Source organism: Sebastes fasciatus, chromosome 4 (genome assembly GCF_043250625.1).
Source record: "Sebastes fasciatus isolate fSebFas1 chromosome 4, fSebFas1.pri, whole genome shotgun sequence".
NCBI classification, from domain to species: Eukaryota; Metazoa; Chordata; class Actinopteri; order Perciformes; family Sebastidae; genus Sebastes; species Sebastes fasciatus.
The window spans coordinates 8,589,148-8,611,885 of NC_133798.1; the positions used below are offsets into that span (position 1 = coordinate 8,589,148).

Here is a 22,738-nt window from a genome sequence, read left to right on the forward strand (position 1 = left end):
GTTCTCTTACACTCTGTCCCACAATTATTCTTGGGTCACGTGTATATTGTCAGGGCACACTGGCTGTAATCATCCTTTGACTCTCGAGGACCCCTAAGAACCGAAACTAACAATATTTTACTGTTGCTCGCATTGTTCAGCTCTGGACAAGTGTGTTAGCTAACTGCCCGGAAAGTGTAATAAATGATGTGGAGAGAAACAGAATCACAGCCAAAGGTCCCCGACAGCACATCATTAAAAATGATACTTAATTCCCTCAGTTGCTCTGCAAGCCTGCGCTGGGTAGCCTGAGGCCGGGGCACTCGACAGAGCGAGGGGAAGACCCCCACTACTTCTCTGTAATTGGTGTGAAAAAAAAAAAAAAAAAACATGGCCAAGGATTGAACATAATTCTGCCTGCAAACTAATGCAACACATGACTAGATGTGTGGGCTGGTTTATTGGGTTGTTAGTAGGGCTGCACAATTAATCAATTATTAATCGCGATCCCAATTTTGATTTCCCACAATTAAATGAACATGATCGACTGTGATATTGACGTTTAAAATATGTGCTCTACTCATAGAAAACTCTGCTGCATAAATCAAGCGCTTCCTAAACTAACAGCTAGAGATGAACCGTCAGTCAGCAGCCGATCGAAGCCGGCTGGTTTTCAGCAGCCGCATATCTGATTTTTGCCGGTCACACACAAATGTGCAGCTGTCACATGATGGTTTTATGTCGGCACACAGCGGCACAGTCACTAACGTCACACACACACACACACACACACACACACACACACACACACACACACAAACACAACAGGTGTGAAAGTTCTTCAGTGTGAGTGAAGAAGATCTAAAGCTGCAATTTGTCACAACTATAAATTCAAAATAATCCGTGGAAGGACAGCCTTAAAGCAGCAGTAGAAGAGATTGGAGAAAATATGATTAAAAAAAATATTTTTATAAAATGGTCACTATATCCTGACAGTAGTGTATTAAACAGATAATCTGAAACAAATCATGTTCATCTGTGTCCTCTTGTGTCCTCCGGTGCTCCTAATGGCATCTGCAAGATTTCACAGACTGGAGGAAAACAACCAGTCAGAGCTGATCTGGAGTCTGTCGTCCAGCTGTCCATCACTCGTGAACTCTGATCAAACGGTCAAACTAGGCAGCGCTGATCAAATATGAATCAATATTCTGTTACTGTAATGCCTATTTCTCACCTCAAATGTTTTCAGAAACATCTTGTAGTGTACTGTTTAGCTGTAAAATGAGAAAGTTTGTGACCTGGCAGCCATGTTGAGATCAGTCGAAGAAATACCAAGCACCGCCCACATGGCCGGAGCACAGCCAATAGGAACGCTCTCTCTGAAATGACCTGTGATTGGCCAAAGTCTCCCGTCACGGGCTAGATTTTTTAAAGCCAGAAAACAGAGCCAAGAGGAGGTGCAGAAGTCTAGTTATTTCTCAGAACACTTGAATTACAATATGCTGAAAGGTTATTATGGAATTTTTGCTCAATGATGCCAAAATATTTCTGCCAACTGAAGCTTAAAAACATTTGGAACCACTAACTTAATCAGAAATATATAGTAATTAATTCCCATGCATGCTGGTCAGAGTAATCACAGTGACCGGCTCTTCTGCCAAGGAGCTAAAGAGATAACGTTAACGGACCTTCCATTCAGTTGCATTATGATGCGTTCGAGCTCTGCTCAGTAAAAACGAGTATTGGGCAAAAATGCTACCGTGATGCGTTCAAATCTTGTAAAATGTAGCTTTTGGCGAGAAACTTGAATAAATCCAGTTGTTTGAAGGAGATTTTTTCACATTGCAACTATAAATGGCAAGATTTCTTTAAATCAAAGCAAATATTGAAATAAAACTACAATAATTAATTTCATAATCATTTTAGTTGTCTTTTTTTATTCAAATAGCCACTATAGATGACAATAACAAAATAAAAGGATAACATTTAGAATTTTCAATGGGTGGAATGTAGCGCAACATGGAAGTGAAAGCAGCACTCGGTTTATTTAAATGTGAAATTGCAAATCAAATATTTTGTCCCTAAATCCCTAATCTATGAAAAATCATGATTAAAAAAATCGTGATCTCAACATTGATCAAAATAATCATGATTATCATTTTGGCCACAATCGCAGCCCTAGTTGTTATCATGGATGTCTGTACTTGTGATCTCTGAACTAGTCTTTTTTTTGTTGTTTTTAAAGATTATGTTATGGGTCTTTTTGCCTTTAATTGACAGTGATAGTTCCAAAAGGGGGAGAGAGATGGGATGACATGTGGCAAAGTGCCACAGGTCGGATTCAAACCCCGGGCCGCTGCGGTAAGGACTGAGCCTTGGTACATGGAGAACCCACTTCACCAGGTGAGCTACCGAGGTGCCCCTCTGAACTACACTTTAATGTGATTAACTCCCCATCCTCCTCCAGGACATCATTGCATCTCTCCTGACTCTCGTTCTAAAACTTTACAGGTACACCTAACCTCACTTTTGTCACATTTTGAACCTCCCTTTGGAATATATTTATGTACTTCTACCTCTTTCCTCTAAAACCTTCCCTCTCGAACAGATTTATCTTCCTTCCCTTCCCTGCCTTCACCTCCCCTTTTCTCTCACCTGTGTCCACCCCCGTGCACATGCTCTGGTGCTTCCCATCTCTGCTCTCCAGGTTCTGCTTCCTCATTCCGAGGTAGTAAACCTTCGCTGGCGTTCGGCTCGGCGTGTTGGGTCGGCGTAGGCACAATGAGGTCACGGCGTTAAAGACGGATGGCTGTAATCTGGTTTGTGGCCCAGCCATCTGCTGTAGTCAGCTGGTTGCTAACCGCAGGGCCAGCCTTTATTATACTACGGCCTCTACATGGCATTTAATCAGAGAGCTTAACACCACTGGGCTGCGGAGGGAAACAGGGGGTACCTACACATAAGCCATACCTGGAGGCAAGACTGATAGTTTGAGGAAGACGAGAAAGAAACTCTCCATTAAGACGAAAGAGCAGAACCTCTTATACAGGATTAAAGTGGTGGAAATGCAGAAAGAAGGAGGGAGACAGTGTGACTAAATGAAAGCAGTTAAAAAAAAAAAAAGTGTTCCTCCAGATACTATATGTTCGTTTCTTCCCCACATCTCGTCGACAGCTTGTCACCCGGAAAGATCACAGTTTGCAGAGGCGTCACTCATGACTTAAAGATGACCTATTTGAAAGACTAAAATATCTGTTTTGCAGGCCTCTGCCGATACACATTCAAAAGCTGCCAACTACTGTATGTCTTCCAGACTTGTTAATAAATGCCTTGTGATTAGAAGATCAAATAGGAGAAGTGAATTAGCCATTCCTCTGATCACAGCCTGTAGTGGAGGATGAGGAGAGCCTCACACAGCATACTAGATCTCACTGGAGAGACGCGAGTCAAGAGGAGAGAAAGAAAAACAGAGCAATGTCTGAAGGCCTTGTGTGATGGACAGCGATTGTCCTTCTTCCGGTTCTTCCCATACAATGCCGTCCGAGGGATAGCACCACACTATTTTCTCAAATTTGCAGAGTGTCTTATTTAGAGGCAGTCTGAAAATGCCATCTCCAATAACATATAATTTGCTGTAATGACCTTGCTTTCCAATGACATTTGAAGACCAATAAAGGGAAATATATTGGGTAGTGATCAGCATTATCTTGGCTTCACATCCCATTAGGTCGAAGCCAGGATAAACACACTGCAATTTGGCAAGATGGGAGAAACATAAAATACGCTTGCTATCCACTGGAACTAGTGTGAATGAGACAGTTCTCCCCGACTAATGCCCCGTCCCTTACTAATGCAGGCTCATTTGATTTCACATTTAAGAAATCCTCAGCCCTGCTTGGCTATCTTTCCCAGACTTCACAGGTGATGGGAAGACGCTGCTGTGAAGTCAAGAGTCTCTCTATTTAAATTCCACTGGAGGGATCAGGGTTTGGAGTTTTTTTTTTTTTTTCAAAGTTAAGCCGGTAATATTTTGGAGATAAGGCAACAGACATATTTACTCCTGACAGGGTGTGCCTCTGAGACCTGATCCAAATCTGAGAATGGATTGGCTGCTAAATGAATTCCTTTATCTGCCTGAGAGAGTAAGTTTGAGCAATAACCTCAGAACAAAGAGCGAGAATTAGCCGGCGCCCCGGGGGCCGGGCGACATAGAGACTTTGAATATATAAATGGATCTATCAACGACGTGTCCTTGAAAACAGATAGAAGTCTTCATTGCTTTCCCCCGCACAAGACATTTGTCATGTTCGGGATGAAACATTTATGGGGACATTTTGATTAAACATGGCGAAGAATCTAGTCTGTTTCATGGATGTCAATAATCTCCAGAGCTTTACATATCGTCATCTGTCGCCACCACACAGACATACACCTGACTTGAGCCCATGTGGGGGGGTCATGGGAAAGTTGCTTGGGGGACAATTACAGGGAGCCAACTGGTGGGGATTGGGCTGCATTTTGTGGCCTAACCTTTGACTGCTGGGTTAATGGCTGAATGAAGATATTCAACCTCCTGCCTGAGAAACGACCAAAGAAACTGAACTCAGTGAACTCAGATACCCGGAAGCAACTGGAGAGAGATATGTTTATCACACTAACACCTTTTATTGCTTTGTGCATTTGTGTGTGCTCCAGTGTGTGTGTGTGTGTGTTTGCAAGTTTTAAGACACCAACTTTCCAAGACCAGGCTGTTCAAACTGCGTTGTATGCCTGACAGCCGTGGCATTGCGTGTACACACTATGGATAAGCCGTGGTGAAGAGTTAGTCTGCATGAAGAAAATGCTGCAGAGTTAACTGGAACAATAAGAGACGTTAGCTTTAACATCCAGGCACAACGTGGAAAAATGAAATTAACTTACCTTATCTGAGTACACAAAGAACAGGATGAGCAATATCAGCTCTGCCAGGAGAATTATCAGCAGGACAATGAAGAACTGTCAGAGAGAGGGGAGAGAGCCTTGTTTTAACAATTGCTGTGGCAGTATTGTTAATCTAGCTTGTCATGCCGGTGAAAACATGTTGAATATAAAGCTGAGAGGCCTCCATTGCAGCCATTTGTGTCTCTACAGGATGTGAGGAAAAACAGCATACCGTAGGCTACATGACAGTTTACGACTACATTTTTTCAATAAGCTGTGCAGCTCTGATTTGTAGTGCTTTTGATTCATGCTCCAGCTACGCTCAAATGTAACGTGTGAGCGATTCCTTCTGTATCTATGCACGGAAACATGATCAGTCAATTCAGGTTTAAAGGTGCTAAATGCGCATTTCTGTTGCCTCTGCACAGCTATAAACATGGCGACAGCTGAGCCGGCGGCCCGTAGCTAACGGTGCTAACAGTGAAAACAATGTCAACACTGCTGACAGAGTTAACAGTGTTAACCTGAGAAGGGAACCAGAGGGTGGGTGCTATGCTTCCGCAACTGCGACGTCGGTTAGGATGGCGTTATCAGCGGTAACCGCCGAGTAGTTACAGAGTGGCTGCCGTGAACTAGCCAGTGGGGCACGCTCACATGCACGAACATGCACTTAAAGCAGTAAAGTAATGCTGGGTACACACTACATAAGAATCAAGTTGATTTTGGCCTGATTCTCCCCTCCCGACAATCGTCATGAAAACCCCAATTTATTTTTATCTTTCCAGATATTCCCGTGGTGTGATTATGTTAAGTGTGTTTTTTACGTACCCCGATCAGCTTGGAAGTCCAACATGCCGCACCGATCTCAAATCGTAAATGTTAAACATGTTTAACATTTACGATCTGATATCCTGTTGTGCGTGCGGAACCCCCGAGGACAGCCGATGACGCAGTCACGTGGGAACGAACGATAGCCAATCGAGAACCAAGCTGACTGAAGCAGAAGGACAACCACTGCTGTCATTTCGGCCGTGGCTAATGCACGAACTAACGCAAAATGCGAAGCATAAAGTAGCAGTAAGATGGAGCTCAGAAATGGAGGACCAACTTGTTAATTTGTGGCAACAACACAACATTTATTAAACACGTCTCCGTGACTTCATCCATCCATCCTTTGTGAATTTTCAGCACAAAGTAGTGCAAAAACTAACATCGCTAATTCTTCCTGCCCCGTCGTTCACCATGTTTGTTTACACTTAGGTCACGTTTGATTGCGAGATATTTTGTAAGATTTCAATTTTTTTTAATTGGGACTCTTTTTGTTCATTAAATCTGTTAGTGTGTGGTGTGCTGTTTTGGCCAAATTGTTGCGCAGCAACACATTATAGGAACAAAACTGTTGGATTAAACATAGCATGTCGTTATGTGTGGGGTGTCTCACATTTTCAAAATCTGTTAAGTTCAGTCTGGGTCAGCCTTAAGCAGTACGGCTCTGTCTGAAATACAAATCTGCTAAGCAGCACCCCTAAAGCTCACTAATTAACACGTTATATCTTGTTGTTTTTGTGTAAAAAGGGCACTTAGTTTTACTGGGGGGTAAAGTGCTGGACTGGAGTCTCTGCTGGTTCCCTGGCAACCTAACTGACCGTGACAACAAGACTGTGGGATGTTACTTTGCCCAGCCATTGAATAGACCAGCTCTTAAACAAATAAGATGTAATGTCTTCATTAGTGAGCTTTATGAGGTGCTGGTAGGCAGATTGTGTTACTTTTTGGACAGAGCCAGGCTGACTGTTTCCTGTGTTTGTGCTAAGCTAAGCTAACTGACTGCTGGCGGTAGCTTCATATTTACCACAGAGACATGAGATCTTCTTATCTACCTCTCAGCAAGAAAGCAAATAAGCATATTTTTTGTAACATGTTGAACTGTTCCTTTAAGGCTACAGTCAATGATCTCAGTTTGTGAGCAGAATATACAGTAACCCAGATTTCTCAATAATAAAACAAAGAAAACAGTTACACACTCAGAAACACTCAAATAAGATAAGGAAAGACAGAACAAGAGAGATGAAGGAGGAGGTGGAAGAGACAGAGGGAATAAAAAAAGGAGAATCTAAGTGCTGGAGGGCTCGTGAATGGATGTGAGAGGAGGGAAAGAAGGTTTAATACCTCCCTAGATTAATTTCCAACACAGCCTTGCATCTGATCTACCATTCTCCTCTCCCTACTTGACTCCCCTTCAACTCAATATTTACCAAGCTTCTTCTGCACAGCATGGGAGGAGGCACGCAAACCTAGATTCTAGAAAACCCCATAATACCAAACCCATTTGGGAGGAAGGGGGTAGGCTATTATTTGTGTCAAGGCCCAAATGGAATAGTTTGCCGATGGTTAAGTATCTGGGTTGCCAGTTTAGCGTATCACTGTTCTGCCTTCACAGTTGGTTTGTCACATTTTCCTGGTGCTGAAAGTTAAAGGAGCAGCTTCTGTACACCACATTGGTGGTGCTCAGATGACGGTGTTAGATCTGTAGGCGTATGGAGCGATTCACATTTTCAAGGTTTAAAAGAGTTGAGATTTCTGCTGGATATTTCAGCGTTATATCTCCCACTTTGTCTTTTTTTTCCCAAATTTGTCTCAGTAAACAAGTTTTGGCAGCCAAAAAGAGAGACTGAAAATTTGCTGCAAAGGGTGTCTAGGCTTTGAATATATTTCTAATCCAGAGAGAGTTGTCCGCAGAGTAACTTCAGAGATATTATGATGTCAAGGTAGACGCTCAGATCTGTTTGCTGCGGGAGATCTAAACCCACTCTGATGTTTCCACGTCATGCTCTCCCCCCACACCACCCACCCCTGAGCCGGACAGACAGACTAAGAAAAACAACAACAACAACGACGACTATAGCAAGACGCCTCTGAACAGATTTACTGTGGCCAAATATGAAACGCCGCCACACACAGATGCGGCAAGAGACTTAGTGAGAAACATCAGAACTTCTAGATTTCCCATTAAATCGGTTCTTTTTCCTCTCATTTCTCTTTCCCTTCACTCCGCTCTCTTCCTCTCTCTCTGCTTCACGGCAGGTGAAGGAAGCTATGTCGAACACTGAGGATTTGGTGGGGCTTTTGACTGATGCAAGAGCTTCAGGGGATTGAGCTGTTTGTGATTTTAAATACCCAGAGCCCCGGCTCCACTTCTCATTTAAAGTTTCTATACATGAAAGTTTTTTTTCTTTTTGAGCGGATCCACACGAACCTCATTCCATTGGGTGAACTTTGGTAATTAACTTGTGCTTAAGATAAAACACTTATACAACTTTGGGCAAACAGTGGAGAGGACGGAGGAGTCTTTGTAATGAATAATAGAACGTTCTCTCAATTATTGAGCGTAAAAAATATCAAGTGCTTTTAGCGTGCCGTGTACATACAGTAGTTCAACCACGTTGGTGGTGACACAAAAGGCCTCTTGACTGACAGCTCTTTTTTTCTGGGATGTGACCAAAGCCATAGGAATGACATGAATGCGTTGGTGTTAATTTGCAGACGGGGAGAATCTCACTGCTCAGCTCTAATTTTCCTTAGAAACTCCCTGAGGTTTGATACAAAGCAGACTGAACTCCTCCTGTCAGCCGTCTACCTCCGCTGAGGTTCCGGCTGGAAGACAAATACAGATACACTGCTGAGTTCTCGCTGGCCTGTGACCAGCGTGTGTGGGCGTATAGACAGTCACATATGCGAGAGGCTGTCTCCCCAAGACATTTCTGTCAATATTTGCATGACTGATACGGGGGAATGTGAGAATATTCAAAGTAGGAGAGACAGAGTGAGAGAGTGTCTGAATTATTGCTTTGACAGGCATCTGCGTGCGTCTTTTTCATAATGGGGCATTGCATAGGTATGTAGATTGAACTCACGCTCAGAAGCAGGCACTTGTTCTCCTTGATGGCACCCAGGCAGCCGAGAAAGCCCGTTACCATGACGATGGCGCCGATGGCGATGACCATGTTGGCAGCCGACAGTGAGGGGAATGAGGGCGAGAAGGTGGCGAAGCTGCCCTGCGACACAGAGAGCCAGATGCCCACGCCGAGCAGCCCACAGCCGCATAACTGCAAGGCAGGAGATAAGACAGGTGACAAGGTTAGAAAACAAACAGCAGATAAGTCGCTTTCCAGGGTTGGCTACAGAAATTATTGACAATAAATTCATTTTCAGTCGTAATGACAGACCTTCTGAAATACATAATCTACAGTGTAAGGTTAGCTCTAAATTAACATAAATCCCAGCTCAAAAAGCAGACTCAATTGCCCACCCAGTCATCCATCACCAAACACCGCTCAAAAAACAAGAGGGTTTACAGCAATTAAAACGATGATAAGCCAATAACAGCTCCGCAAGAGATTAGAGCAAAAATTGGACTTGGGCCGTGCTGATTTTGCATGTTTGAGCTGATTACGTTAAATCCAGAACAAACAGAGATGTAATTACTGCCACCCTCTAAAATGAAAACTTCCAAGCCTTCCAAAACCGCCTGCAGTGGACGTGAACTTCACCTAGAGGGAGCAATCCCCTAATTCCCCACTGTCACCCTGCCAGGCCCCCGCTGGCGTGTGTGAGGTCCGCAATGCGAGTCCATTAATGCAAGGAAGTGTTTATGGAAGGCTTTGATTGCCGAAGTGTCCCATCTGCTGATGTGTTGGTCCATCTATCAGAGATAAGAGCCATACAGCATGCCCACCACTCGGTGAAATATAGGCTGGGAGGTAAGTGGTGACACTTTTGCCTGCACCTAATAGAATGAAATACCCAAGGCAATCTAGCCATGAATAAAAAGAAAAACCCCAATGAGGTAAAATATGGAACGGCACCGTGGTAAATCATCGCACCGCAGCCCTCCTAACACTGCTCCCCTCTTCCTTTCTCATCTTTGCACCGCTGCTCAAGCACACTTTAATGCCTGTCAGCAATATGTACAACAAACCTGCTGTGCGTGCAAACAAACACACACACACACACACACACACACACACAGAGGCAGATATTCATACACAGTGTGCACACACAGTCGCAGTAAATTAATTAATCCACCACACGCAGCGCTAATTTTCTGGATCTGACAACGGTTAACTGATAAACAGCACAGCTGATAACAAACCTGGAAATGTGCTGCAGCGCTTTCACAACAAACAAGAGTGGCCTCAGACTGACTAATGGCACAAGTCTGTTGATCGGCTGCGTCGCACCGCAGGCAAACAAAGTGACTTAAAGCGCATTACAAGTCCACCTGACTCAAAAGTGGCTCTTGGAGATGTTAGGTGATGATGTGTAAGAGAAACAAATGTGAGCCTCATGAGGTGGTGAGAGACGCCGGAGTTCTAATGAGTCCTACAGGATCTGTAGATACATAAACTGAGTTCAAGTAACCCCCTCTCAAGTGTCAGATGAGTGCTTTGTCGCTGTCATTAACCTTTGACCTTTGAGAAGGCTGACCTCGATGGATGGGATCGCTTCAGGAGGTGGATGAATGATAAACGTGATCTCCCGAGGACTCAGAAATGACTAGATGCAATTAAAATGTGAGGACAGGAAGAGAAAGAATCAGCGTAAATGGATCAGGGTAGATAAAAAGCCCCTGTTTGAGAGTGCTCAAATTCCAGCACGGATTCACTGCGCTGCCCAGGGTGTGATTCTGTGAAAGACTGGAGACGGCGCTCGAACAAATAAAGTCTGAGTGCTGCTGTCAAGGTCGAAGGCGAGGGAGGCTGCGAAACAGAGCCCGCCCAGCAGACTCTGAGAGAAGGTCGGACACTCGTTTAGTCACATATAGATGACAGTAAAATCGCATTGGATTTCTGAGTAAGACCAGTCCTTAAGGTGCAGTGGTGCTGGTAAGACTTTCAATCATCTATCGTCTAAATAATTCAGAGGCAACTGTATTGGCTGGGAGGCACCCGCTGGCCCTTTGTGCTTCCGTGATTAAAAAAGGGAGAATGAACACCGTCAATTGAAAAGGCTGGTAAAGGTCATGTCCCTATGCAGGGCGGCTAATATACGGGGTCGTGGCTGACACTCTACAGAAGGCTAGATTAGGTAGAGCGCGAGGAGAGGGTTCGAGGAAAGAGGCAGGGGAGGAATACGTTTAAGAGGCCAGTTAGATAGAGTGGACTTAAAGCTCGCAAGGGGAGCACGAGGAGGTTTAAGAGTCCAAGCGGGGAGGGACACAGTGCCTGCACTTAATTGTGTTTAATGCCCAGTGAAGGGAGCTCGTCCAAGTGTGTCGTTCTCTTAAGTGACTGTGAAACCACCCAGCCCCCGCTCAATCTGTCTGATCTGATCCTACCAGGAGTAATCTCTGCCCTGTTTCTACTACTACTACTACAACAACAGCATGCTGCCATCGGACCTTTGTGTCGGTGCCACAGGAAATACCTCTAGTATAAGCTCTGATCTCTTCGGTTATCTGACCTTGGCGGCGTGCGTCTAAGCTTGACCTCGGGCCTCTCCGCTGAGCTCCTTATCTTCTTTTAATTGTGCCATGTTTTGATATCCCATCTGCGGGGGAAGGATCAAGGAATCCGCAAATAGCGGAGAGGCTTGTAAGCAGTCACGGAGAAGGCTTACTATTAAGGCAGTCATTGTTACTACATCAATCAGAGCGGTAGATGCTGCAGGGTTATGATTAACATTTGGGTTGGAGGAATAAATTGGCCAATTACCATATTTTCTAGGGACGCGGAAATACAAAAATAACAGTTTATGCAATCATGTTTCAACTCGCTTGTGGCCTAAATGATGTGATGTAAGTCAATACACCAAATGATGCAATGACTTTTCTGATCAGCGCTCACACTTATCTGCCGGTCACTCTATAGCGCACACTTTTTCAACAGCTCCGGTTCCGGAAGTGATTCATTTACTCCATTGACGTTTCAGATAATCTTTATATAAAGAGTTTTGTAACCAAGCCAACCAGCTACGAGATGAATCGTGACCATAAAACATTTGATTCAGAGCAAAAAGAAACATTGAAAAACAGAAAAAAGGCAATAATACAAGAATGTGCACATAATTATTTTAAGTCATAAAGTCAAGAGACATACATCTCCGCCTCTACATGCACACACACACTTTACATTTGTATTTTTATACACTTTTTCTTACTATGAACATCTTTATTCTGTCAATTGTGTGTATCTTTTAATTTACTATGATGTGCATATTTTTTAATTGTATTTATTATACTATTTATTATATTATTGTATTCTTTTTTTCCCCTACTTGACCAAAAGAACTCCAGTAAAGCGTCTGCCTAAAAAGTGTCGTACAAAGGTTTAACAAAATTATTAAAATGTTATAGATTTAATAAGCATTTTCAGTCCAAAACGGCGTTTTGTCTCTTTGATGAAGCAGCACGTACGAGTGCGTACCTTCACTAGCCGTTTGCGGGTACGGTACACATTTCCATGGTAACAGCTAAGCACCACCAATCAGAGACTTTGCTGTAACACTTAGGATTGTGGGTAGTGTAGTACTTCTCTATGACATCGCGAGTAAAACATGCTTTTCTTAAAACAAGGTTGATATCATATGGGCTTCTTCTACAGGTGCATATACCATTGTTTCACAATCTCACAGCTGGTGGTGAGTCTACTTTGATGGTTACGACATTATGGCTACTAATCAAATCCACGATTCAGATTATGAATGGGATTTTCACTTTCACCAGAACCTCACTGTTGGGCTCTATACAAATGTCCCACAGTGCTACTAACCTTATCACTGTTAGCATTACTCGTTGTTGGGGTCCCTATCTATGCAACTTCACCCAGTGTGATTCTACATGCCGATTACAAAAAATCTGCTTGCACGGTTGCTCTGGGCTATTACTCTGCTTTTACCATCCATGTATGCAACTTTGCAGAGCATAGAGCTTTCATTAAATAACTGAGGGTAACACATGACTGCTTGCCAGGTTCAGTACTATTTCAATTTTTAACAAGCTTCAGTGAGAGTCGAGATTTTCAAATATGCATTTCTGGTCTAGTTACTGGAAAACACTGTCAAAACAACTTGGCTGTTTTAACTCATTGATGTTGTCTCGTTGACGTCCACATGCATACATGCAGCGTAGAGATGCTGGAGGCTGATAGGAACATATCTTCCAGACGTGATAATGAAAAATTATTTGCAGTCTGGAAAACAAAACTCACTGCTCTTAACACGGAAATTGAGTTCGTAAAGTTAAAAGCACTTCTGACCGAGGAGGAGGGAGGGATGCTGGGAGCATGTAATTGTGCTTGATACGGCATGTTTTTTTTGTTCTTTTTTAATCAATGAAAAAGAGTAAGAGCGGACCATGAGAATGTGTGACCTTTTCATACGTGTTAGGTAATATTTTGAGAGGCAGGACAGAATGAAGTCTGGTTTCGGCAAATGTCATTTGTGGAAGAAGTGACAAAAGCAGTGAGGAGCAGGTAAAAGTGACATTAACTTTTTGGCGGAGGAAATTGGAGAACATGAGGTGTGAATCCATCTCGTTGAATGAGTCAGACCCTGCTGTCTGTGGCCCTTTAACAAGCTCAGGGTGAAAATAATGGCAATAATACTGTGTGAATCAACTGTAAGGCAACTTTTCAAACAGGAAGCAGAGGTGAAAGGGGTCAAACCATAAGATGTGTGAAAAAAGGGTTAGAAAGTATTAAATCCAGGAAGATTGGATACACACGTGAGATGTATGTAAGACAAAGAGAGATTGAGTTTAGAGGGAGAGAAGAAGAAGAAAATAGAGGCTGACCCTTCATCCGAGTGGCTGGCTCCGAGAATTATCAATTACTGCGGTAACTGGCTCAGTGACACGGAGCAACTCGACACAAGACCCCACTTCAATCTCCTCCAGAGGGAAGGGGGTTGGAGAGCGGGGTGTGCAGTGTGTGTGTGTGTGTGTGTGTAAGCTGGATGATATTGACCTTTTTGCACCCTGAGCACTCAGAGGGGTCACAATCCCGTCATAAAGAATGACAGCTTTTGTCAAATTACTGCTGTCCTGTGTGGCTGCTCTCATCAAATGGGCTCAATCCTCCTGTGAATGAGTTTGTAAAGTTTGATTGAGCGAGTGATGTGTGTGTGGCTGCGAGCGCATTGAGAGTGTGTGTTGAGGCCTGAGGTTTACTAAAGGCTTTAAAGCCGAAAGCAAACAAACAAAAGGAAGGCGTCTTTTACACAGACACAATAATCTTCCACAGACATCTGCTGCGCCACACTGAAAACTAACCTTTTGTTTAAGTAATTAGAAAGCACTTGTACCATTACAGCACAATAAACCATAAAATTGGGGAAAATGCCAACCATCCTGCACTGCTTTAGGTTGGAGCCACTTTATCACTTTACAATCCCCTCTGCCCTTTACTGCAACTCCATCTTTCTTTTTATCGTGAAAAAAAACACTTTTCTTTCTCGCGGCACACATCTTTGTGCTTTAGCTGGCATTGATTTTGCACTGAAATGAAGATAGAGGATATTCACCTCAGATAAAGGAGGATTTTTCATTTCTCGCCATGTGATCCCGCAAGCTTGTGATTCATGTTGCCATATAACGGACTAAATGGCCTGCCAGCTACAAGAGGGAAACAGAATCAAAGAACAACAAACATAATAAAGCAACGGTAAACATCAAATAGGAGGGGGAAAAAGCCTGGAAGTAAGTGGAAAAGGGTCTTTTTGAGGCATGCTGTGAAAGAAAAATTAGTCATTTTGAGAGTAGACTCTCAAGAGAGTGCGTGTACCTGTCAGAGTTGTTTTTCTTTCTTTTTTTTCTTTTTTAAAGATTTCTTCCTGATAAATAAGTACTCCAACTGCATTTATCCTCTACATGTGAGCAAAGAAAACAAAAGCCCAGGTGGCACAGAAGAACAATATATTATTTTCCACATTATCTCTCTTGATTCATTCTTTGACTCACATTGTCTTCTTGACAAGCCTTCAGAAACCTATGATTTTTAGTGCCTTTACAGTTAATAGCTAAGCGTTTGGTCAATATGGAACAAGGTCATTTGATCCCCTTTTCTTCTCATTGCAGCTCAACCTCCCTACACAGCAGCTGATATCTGTATCCGACAAAACACACAGCATTAAAATCAATTTTTCAATGTCAATATCAGCTCCCATACTAGTTTTGACACTTGCTATTATATGATGGCTCTTTGTTGAATTCAAGTACAAAAATGTCTATGATAATAATAGAAAAAATAACATTTCAACAAGCTGGTTAACAGCTACTGATAAATTGCGTGTAAAGTATGTTACAAATACTCCAAAGCATATCTAAATGCACAGCTTTTCTTTGTTGTTAGCGTGGTTAGCTTCCCTTTGGTGTTAGCTAACTGTACCAGCGGAAGCCATAGACGCGACTCCCACTGTACAAAAATGAGGACAAAATATCCCAGATATGGGAGCTGCCATTTTCAGATTTAGACGTCATTTGGAGATGGAGCCGCAGTATTGAGGTCCCGCCCACACATTCACCCGAATCAATCGCGAGCTGAGCACGGTCACAGCTTGTCAGAAAGAAAGACACACTGCTGTCAATCATGATGTCTCACCCTCTTTCTATGGGATCAAATAACTAATTAAAACCAAACTTATCAGAAAAATTAAAAAACATCAGTGTGATACGAACTACCTAAAATGACAGAAACCATCTTCGGGAACATTTTATCTGACATGTCATCCGCTAACATAAAGGGGACGAGTTTTATGACCTATACTGCAGCCAGCCACCAGGGGGCAATGGAGATGTTTTGGCTTCACTTTTGGGGAGCTGTCTTGCGTCCATCTTTATGTACAGTCTATGATGGAAGCTAACGGAAGTTGTGTTTTAGGCCGTTTGCAACAAACTGAGCGTCCGGATGGACAACAGAGACGGGGATTATGCCGCAGTTGTGGTTTAAGTGAGGCGCAAGCTACACCTTTCAGACTTTTCAAGCCTACAAGGTAAAATTGCAGGTTTTCAGTGGAGAATTCCTTTTTGCTCTCATTGAAATCCTGTTTTTCTTAAGTGAAACACGTTATAATAAATATCCAGATGGATAAGACACCTGGGACAAGTGAAGCTGCTTCAAAACAAAAATACATTTATAAATGAAAACAGACTTGTAAAGATGTACTTTTCTCAGTGAAGCACGGGTACTTACAGTGAAATGAATCCCTAACCACCATTATGAGGTCCATGTGTTTCACTACATCCCTTTACACATTATTTATCTTGATGGTAGACAAGCTAAGCTGTAGGCAATATACAGCTTTCCAGTAAAACCCCACATCCCTGCCTACCCAGGGTTCCTAGGGGCATCCCAGTCATTCCCCAGTGAACGGTGTATAGTCAATGTCAGATGTACAAAAAGTAAATTATTTACAGGGTCTGCGATGGTGGCTGAGGGAAACAGTGCTTTCAGGCTCAGAATAAATACTGTATGGCTTCAAGGGGCGGTGACAGATGTGGAGCATAAGACTAAAAAGCTATACAGTATCTGCCTGGTTAAAGTTTCATTCACCCAGTGGAGTCTAGATTACATACAAAATCACGCTGACTGACGGGCCGACTGATAAGGCAGCATACCGCTTTCTACGAATGACTGCACTTTAATTCAGGTACAATTGAGCTTTTATGAGGTCAAGTACATGCTGTCTACACATCTCAACTGACTTTCAGCATCTGTCTGGGTACTCTTAAAAAAGACAGACAAAAAAAAACTTGGCTCGCTGATATGTTTCCATCCATCATGAGTTCCCACCATCCATCACATGCTTAGTCAAGCATCCAGAATGGTGCAATTCTGTGGGGGTTCTGGTCGGATGCCTTAGCTGCACCCTTTGAAGAGGGAGCCTAGATTACCCTGTTTAGGGTCTGGTTCTTCAGTGATGCGCCCGTCAATGGTTTGCCATGTCTTCCTCCATCTCTCTCTCTATCTCCCGAGAAGAGCTGAAAGGCCTATTCAGCGCAAAGTGACTCTAAATCAATCGCGCCAGGAAGGATTAAAGACAGACAAGTCTTTCTCTGCCTGTCGAGAACCATCCCCGCTGTCTTCGCTGACGCATCCACACTCTTTCACACCTGACAACAGCCTCTACCCTTAGAGGACAAGACGGAAAAAAGAAAGAAAGCCAGGACAATGGCATGAAGAAACGCTATTAGACATCCCTGACTAATTCTGCTGTTAGATCTGCCATTCCAACAAGACTCTTCAATCAGCCAAAGAACCCACAGGCACTTCAATTATGCATTGAGGACAAGTAGGGAGAGATCCGGGAAGGGGAAAGTCATCCCACGTTTGGAACCAGAGAGCGAGGAAGCTCTGCTTGCCACAGTCAGTCAGCGGGAGTGAAAGCGCACAGGGAAATGGGGCCTGCGAGTCAAGCATAGAGTATAAAGCCCAGTGCCAAAGACCGAAGCCCTGGTCCAAATACAGACAAACACTACCACAGGAGAGCAAAGCTCCTTTACTTCCTCATGCTGTGGATGCGGGGTGGCTGCAGGGATGGCAGCTTGTCCTGTCTTACTGCTATCTCTTCCTAGTCAGCTCAGAGACGACACTTAGAAACCGAGCGCGCTCAGTCCTTTAAGGAGATAAAGGACCATAAAAATCCCAGTGATGTTCTAATGAGGACAACGAGATATAAATACATAAACTGAGCTGATTACAGAGGGAGACGTTCCTGCACAAGGCGCTAATTAAATGTGAATATTGCCGCTTGCTGTTGACATCAAATGTGCTTATGAAGATATCTTACGAGGCATTTGCATACAATAAAAAGTCAATGCGTTAAGGAAAATAAATATCTATTTATGTGGAGGCAGTGGCTTTTCACGAGCGCCTGTTTTCCTCAACATAAACTGCCTCGCCTGCAGAGGCACACAAACATTTGGCCCGTATACATATCTCACTCTGGTCTGCCAGTGCAGCCATGCCGAAAATCCTCAGAGGCAGGCAGACGGTTGGACGGTCTCCCATTGAGTTTCACTAGTTGAAGGGCTTAATGAGTATGCTGGCTCAGCAGAGGTATAGCATGGCCAGAGACTTGTGTATTAGACAGGTTGGACACTCGACTTGTTCCCCGCATATTGTAGCACCTGGAGCAGAGGACCAAAGGGCTCAAGGAAATGGGAAATCCCCTAATGCACTGTATGGCAGCTATAGTGTGCTGTAAGTAAAAGAGAAAGCCAGAGTGTTACGCTCAGCACATTTCTCTGCTACTTTTCACCAGTATCAAAATGAGCCCGAGACTCAATGTCACTGTGGAGGGCAGCAGCTAAATGGACTTGTATGGGGGCATCTGTTACAGAGAGTTCCCCGACAGAGCTGTCCATATGCTTAATACACCCACATCTCTCCACTTGAGACCCCATCTCAGAGAAACCACATACAAAATAATAATCTCCACTAGCAAACATCAACAACCGCAGTATAATTTGTTTTTCCCTAATAGGCACAGGGACTTTGTGTGATGAACTGAGGTGACCTTGGCTGGCTATGTTTGAGATTGCCAGAAGAGCAAAACATGTCGTTACAAATGTGTTTCAAGGGTTTGACAAAACGAGGTGAAAAGCAGCCATGGGATTTCTCCATGGAAAAGAGCGAAGCACTTGGGCAACAGAGGAGCATTGTTACGGTTATATCTACAGGGTCAGTACGTCTGTCTGACCTTGTGCAAGAACAGACAGGCTGCTGGGTTCACTGTGAGCTGTTTGGGGAGAAAGATGATACTAAGCATGCATGCGTTAGTGTGCATGCAAATGTGTGTGTGTGTTAGATAGTTTATTATCTTATATGCACTTGGAAAAAGCACAGAGTGGACGCGTGGCCTTGCTGAAGGGATGGTCTGAGTACTGCACAGCCCAGCATGATCTGACCTGCTGCTGGAACTAGGGCTGTCAAAGTTAAGGCGATAATAAGGCATTAACTCAAATTCGTTTCTTTAACACAATTGATCTTTCAGAGGTTATAGCGGGCTCAGTTTTAAAGCTAGAGTGAAGATACTGGCATCATATGAAAGTAGAAAACCTAAGAAATCCATTGGTTCCATGTCATACTAGCTTTTCGGGAAGGATGCCAAAAAAACGATCCAAACTTACACTAAATGTTGGTGAGGAAAAACTGTCATGGCCATTTTCAAAGGGGTCCCTTGACCTCTGACCTCAAGATATGTGAATGAAAATGGGTTCTATGGGTACCCACGAGTCTCCCTGTTACAGACATGCCCACTTTATGATAATCACATGCCGTTTTCAATTCAGCACACTGACAGCTGTTGTTGCCTGTTGGGCTTGAGATTGCCATGTTATGATTTGAGCATATTGTTTTATGCTAAATGCAGTACCTGTGAGGGTTTCTGGACAATATTTGTCATTGTTTTGTGGTGTTAATTGATTCCCAATAATACATATATACATACATTTATATGTATTCATATATCCATTCACTATTTGTGCTTTGCAGGGGGGTGGAACCATTTTTTTAACAAACGCACAAGAGTAAAAATTGTGAACATCTAAGCGTATGTTTATTCCTGGAGCAGCGGCGCTGTGAATGGAAACACTCCTGTTATGCAATGCGAGGCATTACAGTATGCATCCCTGGAGGGGCAGAGGGAAGATGAAGACGCAGAATATGCACATCATCTTAAGTGGAAACCAAAGCACCGAGCGGATGCCTGGCGAGAAAAGAGGATATTCGGATTGAAAGACATATAATCAATAGTCACTCTGCATGCCGTGCCACAGGGTAAATGACTGTTTCCCTGCACTTACTGTATGAAGGGCTTTTTAATACCCTTTTCTCTACATATAGTAAATTATTCACCACACTTTTAAAGGCAGAGCTAAGGGAAGATATTGTGGTGGGAGAGGTTTGCTAATGTTATTACACCCTTTCCTATGAAGTGATTAAGTAGCCAGGCGGTGTACAACTGATACTTTTATTATTGGCCCTGTTCCCCCGTCCCCTAAAATCTTATTTGTCCCACTGTTGCTTCTTTTCATGCTGCAGGGAACAGCTATTTTCCCACCTCATTTCTACCCAAAGCATGTTGCAGTGCATCCTATAATTCATGCCATAATTCATGCTTTATTACGACAAGAAAGAAAAGAAAAAAGAGCTTTGGGAATATTTGCGGACCTGCTGGTATAAGGGCATTATGCAGAATCTCCCTCCTTCTTTCCCTTCTCTTTTGATTTTTTACAGCGGCACAAATCCTGGAAAATTGACCTTATTCTATGAATGTGTGCCAAACTGACTTCATTTTGGTGATAATAAACTTAGCGTGTGAGAGAACAAAGACTGAAAACAACACCTGACATCAACCAATACAGAGAGACAATCTGTATTCATGGGGAGGTGCCTGTGTGTCTGTGGGCGCCATTTGAATGTCGATGCCGATCCGTCTGCATCTGCTCCTCATCTGGAGGAGGTCCGGGGGGTGGGGGGGGGGGGGAGGAGTAATTCTATTTCACCTTTGGCATGACAGCCACATCGCCTGAGTTTTGTTTAAAGGCCAAAAAGCTCTGCTCATCCATCATTATCAAAACCTATTCTTGATTCAGACAAGACGGTGAGGTAAAATGAAAAAATATTGACGCGAGATAAATCCTTGACAGCTGTAGCACTAACAAAAAAAAAATGACATTCCTGAAATACTTAAAACTGAAAAGACTCAAACTTCTAACTTTTAATGTGCCTCAAATGACATTGTATTGCCATATGGTGAAGCCCTAATCAGTGTTCCCTGTGGTTGTTGCAAGAGCTATCTCCCTTTATACCTCCTCTTCCTCAGAATCCTTTTTATTTTATTCCAAAACAGCTCAAGTGGGATGACTGGCTGAGAATTGGAGGCATTGTGTGCATCTCCGCCTTTGTGAGGATGTTAAACTTTATTAATGGAGGGCTCCCTAAAGAAATGACCTTCAGTCAGAGAAAAAAATACTAAAATCTTTTTTTTTCTCCACTCAGCACTCACACAACACACACTCGCTGTAAACCAATGCAGGTAGAGGTCTGAGCACAACATGACAACCCCCCACTGCCAAACACACGCTGCTAAAAAATGCTGTCTTCCCCCTTTTTTTTCTCGGTGTAAAGGTCAAATTCTCGTGTCAGTCTGATGGCACAGAAAAGCTTCCTCGACTGGCTCTGCCCCTCTTCCTCTCCTAAACGCCTCATTGGAGGCGGCTTTACAGTTGACATGCTAATTAGCGCAGAAGGGAAATGGACTGCGTAACTACTCCTTTCTGGTCAGCCAACCCTTGAATCCCCATCAGCCCCTCGTCTCAGTGCACTGGACCGCACAAAGAAGACACATCGCTAAATAATAGGAGGGCATCAATCCCTGTATTAATGTTGTGATTTAATAGTAGCTGTATTATTCGCTGTAACCCACCCTCGGGCTGAAAGAGACGGAGACGAGGGAGAGAATGAACTCAGCGAGAGGGAGAATAAATGAGGCTTCATTCCGGCTGTAATGTTGCATTGAGGACGCTGTAATACGACTCCATCTGTGACCTCCGCTGGGCAGTCATCAACCCACATCTACTCCCACAACTCCGCTTCCCAACCTGAGTAAATGCTGGGTCAGTCCATAAAAGATTTGTTATAAGCATCAATAAAATAAAGGTTAAGTAGCGTTACTCCTCTTTAGAGTATTCTTGTTTTCAGGGAACAGGGTAACTAGCTTGGATGACAGACTGAACAGGAACATATGGATTGATTTCCTGCTCAGAAACAGTATTGGAATAAATCAATACTCATTAGATCTGCATTAAAGTCTGTCAGAAACAAAGATCCCTGTGAACTTGCCTTGAGCTTGTCATACTAACCCTTTCAGCACCATATATGTTACTCCCCAATGAGCGTGTGCAAGATGAGGGGCCTGTTTCATGCTGGAGAAATCTGAGAACTCTCTGTCAGCTGGTGCATGGAGAGTATGGGTTGGGCTTCAGTTGTTTCAGTTGGTGCTTCATGGTGTTTGATAAAAATGGACGACATGACAGCTGCCCAAAAGTGAAGCCTAAACATCTTGATCGCCCTCTGGTGGCTGGCTGCAGTATCGGTGATAAAGCCCCCCCCCCCCCTATATTAGTCAAATTCGATAGATAGATAGATATTATCCGCTAGCAAGCTACGGCCATGCTCGGCTCGTGATTGGCTCGGGCTGGTGTATGTGCGGGACCTCGATACCGCGACTCCAGCCCCCCTGATCACTTCTGCGCAAACTCTGGCTCCAAATGATGTCAAAATGTAAAGGTTGCAGACCGTATCCGGGATATTTTGGCTTCACTTTTATACAGTGGGAGGAAGTGAAGAAGCGTTGTCCATTATATATAAAGTCTACAGCGCCCTTCAGTATGGATGTGCCACTGCAGTAAAGTCACACTCTCTCCACATCCCACAAGTGTGCATACTTTATCACACTTATCTGCGGATGGCTCCAAAACGCCCTGCAGGGACAGTTAATATGTGCATGAAAAGTATCACACTCATTCATTTTAATGACATCGTCTATTATCTTCTGTTATAGTGTAAAAGTCCTGATTTCTTATTTTAACAGATGTTCTATACATTTCTGACACTTTATTGAATCTTTCATATTTTTTCGTTTGAGATACTATCTGCTACCTCTGGAGGGCTAAAAAACCAAGACTATATGCTCTGGTTTTTATCACCGTCTCTGAACCACTATATTAAAGTAGACATTTCTATTCAACGAAAGGCACAGTTCACTTTGTAAATGCATGGCCACGCTTTGAATTAAGTGTCTGAATGAGTTACCAAAGTATGCACAGGACTTGTTAAGT

At 43.4% G+C, this 22,738-nt stretch overlaps 1 protein-coding gene across 5 annotated transcripts in view; it reads right to left on the minus strand.

Moving 5' to 3' along the window:
- The window catches only part of tspan9a (tetraspanin 9a), a 207,662-nt gene that overhangs the window by 17,492 nt on the left and 167,432 nt on the right, over window positions 1–22,738 (minus strand). For all 5 annotated transcript variants that reach the window (XM_074631815.1, XM_074631814.1, XM_074631812.1 and 2 more), the window contains 2 exons: window positions 8,814–9,005; window positions 4,900–4,974 (listed from right to left, as the gene is read on the minus strand). In XM_074631815.1, coding sequence (XP_074487916.1) covers window positions 4,900–4,974; window positions 8,814–9,005 — 267 coding nt within the window. The remainder of the gene's footprint in view (window positions 1–4,899; window positions 4,975–8,813; window positions 9,006–22,738) is intronic.